Source organism: Bidens hawaiensis, unplaced genomic scaffold (genome assembly GCF_021521415.1).
Source record: "Bidens hawaiensis isolate Kalapana, Puna unplaced genomic scaffold, B.hawaiensis_p1.1 tig00001433_1, whole genome shotgun sequence".
NCBI classification, from domain to species: Eukaryota; Viridiplantae; Streptophyta; class Magnoliopsida; order Asterales; family Asteraceae; genus Bidens; species Bidens hawaiensis.
In genome coordinates, this window is record NW_027491080.1 from 391,575 (window position 1) to 398,367 (window position 6,793).

The window sequence follows — 6,793 nt, forward strand, 5'->3', positions numbered from 1 at the left end:
GCGTCACCACCACCGGAAACCTTCTCATCGTTCATTCCTTTACTCCACATTTTTGCTATATTGCGCACAGAGGCGCATCTTAGCCAGCCGGCATCGTCGTCTTGATTAATATTATAATTTGTTTTTAAATTCATTTGAAGGTAATAATAATAATAATAATAGTCTCTCAATTTTTGGAGTTTGAATGGTGAATTTGTTGATTTGATTGTTGTAACAGGTATATTTTTGTTTGCAAATTCATCAATGGCTGCTCCACCCGCTAGGGCACGAGCAGATTATGATTACCTCATTAAGCTCCTTTTGATTGGAGATAGCGGTCAGTTCTCATTTCAGGACTTATTATTATTATTATTATTATTAGTTTTGTATTGACTTGTTTGCTTATATTGAAATGACAAAAGCAAATTGGAGGTGTTCTGTGCCCTTTGTTTATCATAATTAATTATTGTATAATTTGGTAGGGGAAATCAGCTGCTTTAGTGTAGAATCTGTGATTTCATCATCATTCTTCACAAATTTTATCGATAACTTGTTACCAAATCCTAATCTTCCATTGACCAATTGCTTGTTTCTTCTACGATCTCGAGAAAGCATAAATAGCAAATTGTTTTTTAAGATAGCAAGGTAGTACATGTATAAGATTACAGATGTAGAAATGAAGGATTTCCGTGCTTATGTGTGATTGAGATGAACTTGTTTTCTAACTGCAAGTCTTATACTTGCGTAGACTTTTAGGTTTTGCATTGATTGTATTGTAGGTTTCAAATTCACCACAATATATATGCTTAACCTGAGCGAGCTACTTCCAAGTGATGATCATTAATTTCTAGTTTTTTTTCTTACTTGTAGGTGTGGGGAAGAGTTGTCTTCTTTTGCGTTTTTCTGATGGTTCTTTTACTACAAGTTTTATCACTACCATTGGGTGACTTTATTTATCTTTTCTGTTTGTTTAAAAATGCTGTTACCTTTTTCACAACGAATTCAACTTTATGACATTTTATCTTTTCAACAGGATTGATTTCAAGATAAGAACGATTGAGCTTGACGGCAAACGGATTAAACTACAAATATGGGATACGGCTGGTCAGGAGCGGTTCCGCACAATCACAACTGGTATGTTTCAAGATCTATTCTATTCTAGTAGATAGTGCTATATTTATTCCACCAGTTTAGTTCCCATGTAATACACAGTTCTTGACTTCTTTCCAGTTTAAACCTATTTAATATACCTACCATATGTTAAACATGTTATTTTGCGTGTTATATTCTTTTATTTACTAGGATATTTAAAAGACTAAACAGCAATAACCCAACCCAACACTATTTGGTTCATTTTCAAGGTATTGAATAGATGTTAAAAGAAAAAAAACTTTGTCATACGTCATATTTTGTATGTGTATTTATATATTTAAAACTTCTATGAAAATTAATTAGTCATAATATAAGGGGTATAAATTTGAATCAATGGTATTTAATTTATATGTTTTTTTTCAAATACCTCATTATATAGGTATATATTAAAATTACTTAAAATGATATCTGTAAGTAGCAATCAAATTTTCAATTGGGTTCATTTTATCCATATCTTTTTTATGTTACAAAAGGTGTAAACACTAGTCACTGATTACACTTTATCTTTTGACCTCTAGCCTCCTAGATTTAAGAACAAAACAAGTGATTTGCATAAGGTTTATAAGTTTATTGCATATCTATCAAAAGGTCAATAATTACTTAAAATGGATTAAATGATCAGTGGCCCTTGGGGTGGTAAGGTGCCTCTCCTCTGTCCTAGAGGTGGAAGGTTCAAATCTTGTAAGGTGCATGTATAGGTGGTTTATAGGAGTAGGTTAATTTGCAGTTAATAAAATAGTTGTATAATCTTTTTCCCTCAAAAAACTGCAGCTTATTATAGGGGTGCAATGGGCATTTTGTTGGTGTATGATGTTACAGACGAATCATCTTTCAACAGTAAGAATTTCTTCCCTGTCTCATTAGTATTAGCTTATCAATTCCCCTTTATCTTTGATTTAATAATCGATTATCGTCCGTTGACAGACATAAGAAACTGGATTCGCAACATTGAACAACACGCCTCTGATAATGTCAACAAGATCCTTGTTGGCAATAAGGCTGACATGGATGAAAGCAAGAGGGCATGTTTTAATTTTTTATATTTATGCTTTTCATTTGCTTCTATTAAAGTTCCTGAGGGCCGAGACTTGAGGTAACTTATTGTGGTATTTTGCAGGCTGTTCCTACGGCAAATGGTCAGGCACTAGCTGATGAGTACGGCATCAAATTCTTTGAAACCGTAAGTAAATGATTCATATGTTTATGCTTTACTTGATGGCTGGAAATAACCTTTAGTGTTTTTTTTTCAGAGTGCAAAAACAAACCTTAATGTGGAGCAAGTTTTCTTTTCAATAGCGACAGACATAAAGCAAAGACTTTCAGAAACTGACACCAAGGCTGAGGTATTTGTATCAATATTTTTTATGTCATTGCATTTCACTAAATAAAACTTTAAAAGCAACCTAACGTTGAAATTAGAGCAAATTGGTAGGTTTACGATTTACTCGATTCAATTCACCTTTACAGTTTAGTTTAGTGGTTGGTGAACTGTTTGAAACTTGGAACCGGTTGTTTACCTTTATTATTTATTTATTTCTTTTAAAATATGATGTTATGCACATTATACATTTACATTAATTTAAGATTATTATACGAGCAAACAGCTTTTGAGAAAACGTTTTTTAAAGGATCGGTTAAAGCCATCCAAACAAACTGTTTTGGCCAATCTGATAGAGCCAGCTAACAGAGTAACAGTCAGTCTGGTTTGCTGTTTCCAAAAGACTAGTTAGTTATCTGGTCTAAAATTTCTACAAAAACCAGACTGTGTGAACATCCCTGCGTTTCACAATGATCTTATTTCAGATGTTTGTGTTTTGTTATTTACAGCCATCAACGATTAAGATTAATCAGCCAGAGAGTGGAGGTGCAGATGGTCAAGCTGCCCAGAAATCAAGTTGTTGTGGTTCTTAAACCACCATGGCTCATGACACTATGATGAGGCGTGTATGGCCGGACTTGTTTGTCATTCTTTTCAAACTTTGTGTTATGTGAAAACAATATATTTTTGGTTTTATTCTTTTGTTTTTCATTCTCCTTGTTTTATTTAAACTCAGGATATGAATACACCTTTTCTTTTGGCATTTCTTGTCCTCACAAAGTAAACCTTAGCAAAAACTGCTTATTATTTTAACTTAAATAATGTCATTCAATCACAAACCCTATACACCAACAAACTCATATACATATTCTTGTCAAAGTACATTACTAAAATCATTCACAAACACACCATTTTGAACTATTGAGATTTGAGAACCACATAAACAATTGTAACTTACAAATGCTTGTGCTGTTCTCACTGTTTTTATGGTTTTTGTATTGAACATGCCCTGAAACCTAATACCTACCACTATATATTCAATTCATCCTTCCCGTAAATACGTTGAAGTTCACGTGTAGCTGCTTGGAACGACTCTGAAAGAACAAAAATAAAAAACTGTACATAAATAACATTAAATTTATCTTAATCATTACTCGATGCAAAAATAAATTTACCTTTCCAACTTCGAAATGCTTTCTGATTGATCGGGGAACCCGTTACAGTCTGGATTGCATCAAATAGCAAACTCTCAGGTGTGTTTCTCAGCTCTTGTACTATTTGATATATTGTTTTCCCACTCTCAAAATATATGTGGTTGTTTGGGTGCTTTGTTTTGCAACCAGCATGACGTTCAAACTCATAAGCATTCAGCGCCTAACAAAAAAACAGTTAATTTAGTTAAATGAATCTGTAACCTTCAGTTAATTTAGTTTATATTAACCGAACAAACGATGAAACACGATTAATTGAATGAACATGTTTTTTTGTTCATGTTCGTTTGCTAAGAAAATGAGTGTGCTCATGTACGTTTATGTATGTTTGTTAATGGTATAAACGAACGGGCATAACTAAACAAACATAACCGAGCAAACAATGGTTAAAATTAAACGTGAACATCAATCAAGACTAAATAATTAATAGAAGTAGACCAAATTGTAGCGGGTCTAAAAAGTTTAATGAAATATATAAATGATCAAACTTAAAACACACGTAAACAAAGAACATAAGCGAACGTCACGAACATAAATTAACGAACGAGACATGTGCTCATATTATATCAATAAACACGTTTTACCTTAGTCTGATTACAGGATTGACAGCCACACATGTAACCAGAACCTTTTATAATTCCTCTGAGTTCCTGCTTATGTTGAAAAAACCACCCTGTATTAAAAAAATACATTTTATAAAAGAACTTAAAATAAATACAAACTTTGTTTACCTCTCTTGACACTGAAACATATTTCACCGGAACACCGTCTAATATACCAGTAGCCATCAAACTTCTAACATTTGAAGGAAAACTATTAGGTGCTTCTTTTTTAACCGCTTTAACTTCCGTTTTATTCTTTGATTTAACCGCCTGATTCGTATTTTCAACCGCAACCGCATCAAATTCCTTAATACCAGGAGTCTCCAACGTATTAACATCAAACGACAACCCATAATTGTTCATATCTTTCCCATAATAACCATTCGCTGACCTACTCAACGTGTCAATCTCAGATTCATCCTGAAAACCACCAAAAGAATGACCCATTAAAGTTACATTAGCATCTTCGTAGTTAGGCCCGATTGTTATGAAATTGGCCTCGTTTGATGCACCGGAACCATTGACACCATTATCAGCATCCTTGACCTGGTTGACTTTGACTTTTCTAATCCCACCATAGTTCACACTGATCTCAGGCTCTTCTATACCATAAGACATTGATAACCCGACTACCGACCCGGGAATTTGATCATGGGCTGTCTTTCTATTCACCGGCCCGTTATCAAGCCCAACAGGAGACCCTAGCAATCGGTCGATGAACTGATTTGGTGGCGATTGGAAGGCGGAAACATTGTCCCATGACAAGTGACTGGTTGGAATCCCGGATATTGATTTGCTGTTTGGGGATTCGATGGCTTGTCGTTTGTTGGGGAATAACTCGGTTTCGCTTGCATCAGTAAACCATTGGTGGTCTCGTTTTGATTCGACTTGTGATGAGTTGCCAAATAACGCGTCCCCGTCACCTTTTCCCATCCAAAATCCCTTGTCGTGGAACGACTGAATCATGAAAATCATAACAAAAAACGTGTAATTATTATTCAAATTACAGAATATTATTATTGAAAAACTTGTTTGATCAATTCACAACGCAATTAAGGTGTTCAAACATTTTGATAACACAATTAAAGCGTCCAAATGCTCATAGAGTAATTTGTCATGAAGTGACTGGATCATGAAAATGAGAATATCATTACTAAAAACTTTAACTATTAAGTATTAACCGAACTACAGAGTATAATTATCAAAAAATTTGTTTGACCAATTGACAATGCAATCACGGTGTTCAAATGCTCATACATTACTTATTTGTCGTGAAACGAGTGGATCATGAAAATCATAACAAAAAACTTATTCTTATTAATCAAACTAGAGACTATAATTATCAAAAAACTTTTTTGACCAATTGACAACACAATTAAGGTGTTCATATAATCATATAACCATAACAAAATAGTGTTAATTTTGAATCAAACTACAAAATATATATTTATCGAAAAGACGAAAAACTTATTTGACCAATTGGCAGCACAATTAAGGTGTTCAAATACTCAAACAGCATTAATATAAAAAATCTTACAAAGTACATAAGTTTAGTTCACCTACTGATAAAACAAATAACTAAACACCCAGAATGCATACACAGGATCACAAATTCACAATCACCACATACATAAAAAAAACAAAAGGATCAAACAGAGTAAATTAAACATACCATTATGCTGATTAATATTCTTCTTCAAGCTACAAAAGATAAAATTTATCTCTGTTAATGTTAGGAAAATAATAAATAAATTAAAGAGTCAAGTTTCAAACCCTAAATCGGAACTAAAAGTGTATTTTTTTTATAAATTAAAATTTACCTTCAAACGGACGGTGGTGATCTATGGGGTTAACTGTGAGTGAGATCCATTGCCGGCGGCGATTGAGAAGTTGGAAAAAAAAGTTAGGTTTTTTGGGGGTGCATAGTTAGGGTGGGTGGATGAGAAGCACAGGATTATTTTTTTCTCTTTATGGTGTTAGTCTAATATGACATTATTTCAATCTCAGCCGTTGGTGGGGTCTATGCTGAGTATGGAGAGGTGAACATTTTACTTTTAGACCTCCAAGTTTGCGATACTGTCTTTGAAGGTTTTATATTTTAATTTCACTATGAGAGGTCAACATTTTACTTTTATATTCATAGTCAAAATTCTTGAAATGTCCATTTCAAATATTTCTTAATTGTACCATCAAAGATAAAAAGGAAATACACGTCCCTTTTAAAATGTACAGTTTTCTCATCCTGTAATGTAAAAAGTGGGCGTCAGCATAAAAAAAAAGGGACATCGGATGAATAATTACTTTATAGACAAATTTTTAATAAAACTACTTGAATTAAATTAGATGGGTTTCCTGCTATTTTCATAAAATTATTAAAACAAAACAACACAAAATGTCTAGTCTCACGTTATAAAAATAACAAAATAATTTTAAATCTGTTTTACACAATTCAACTTTGAAAGTTTTTGAAATTATACCTAACTAATCTATTAAAGTAAAACATGTTTTTCACATAGCCTTTAAATATGTCA

The 6,793-nt window shown here is 33.0% G+C and overlaps 2 protein-coding genes across 2 annotated transcripts; one reads left to right on the plus strand and one right to left on the minus strand.

Moving 5' to 3' along the window:
* Positions 1–231: 231 nt before the first annotated feature.
* On the plus strand, positions 232–3,200 carry LOC143575935 (ras-related protein RABE1c-like). The gene is made up of 8 exons (XM_077060169.1): positions 232–316; positions 850–922; positions 1,013–1,113; positions 1,903–1,968; positions 2,056–2,153; positions 2,249–2,311; positions 2,382–2,474; positions 2,959–3,200. Exons 1-8 carry the CDS (start codon positions 244–246, stop codon positions 3,040–3,042), a joined length of 651 nt encoding a protein of 216 aa, XP_076916284.1. The 5' UTR covers positions 232–243; the 3' UTR covers positions 3,043–3,200.
* A 242-nt stretch (positions 3,201–3,442) lies between these two features.
* LOC143575946 (uncharacterized) lies at positions 3,443–5,223 on the minus strand. Its single transcript, XM_077060179.1, has 4 exons — positions 4,392–5,223; positions 4,245–4,310; positions 3,625–3,823; positions 3,443–3,543 (listed from the first exon to the last, which is right to left on the minus strand). Exons 1-4 carry the CDS (start codon positions 5,193–5,195, stop codon positions 3,479–3,481), a joined length of 1,134 nt encoding a protein of 377 aa, XP_076916294.1. The 5' UTR covers positions 5,196–5,223; the 3' UTR covers positions 3,443–3,478.
* Positions 5,224–6,793: the final 1,570 nt, after the last annotated feature.

What these genes read in the sequence shown, in the direction of transcription:
- LOC143575935 (XM_077060169.1), top strand. Translation starts at nt 244, where the DNA reads ATGGCTGCTCCACCCGCTAGGGCACGAGCAGATTATGATTACCTCATT. An exon ending in CCTTTTGATTGGAGATAGCG is followed by an intron (nt 317 to 849) that starts GTCAGTTCTCAT and finishes TCTTACTTGTAG; the next exon opens with GTGTGGGGAAGAGTTGTCTT. An exon ending in GCATCAAATTCTTTGAAACC is followed by an intron (nt 2,312 to 2,381) that starts GTAAGTAAATGA and finishes TTTTTTTTTCAG; the next exon opens with AGTGCAAAAACAAACCTTAA.
- LOC143575946 (XM_077060179.1), bottom strand. Translation starts at nt 5,195, where the DNA reads ATGGGAAAAGGTGACGGGGACGCGTTATTTGGCAACTCATCACAAGTC. An exon ending in AATCCTGTAATCAGACTAAG is followed by an intron (nt 3,824 to 4,244) that starts GTAAAACGTGTT and finishes TTTTTTTGTTAG; the next exon opens with GCGCTGAATGCTTATGAGTT. An exon ending in AGCATTTCGAAGTTGGAAAG is followed by an intron (nt 3,544 to 3,624) that starts GTAAATTTATTT and finishes TTGTTCTTTCAG; the next exon opens with AGTCGTTCCAAGCAGCTACA.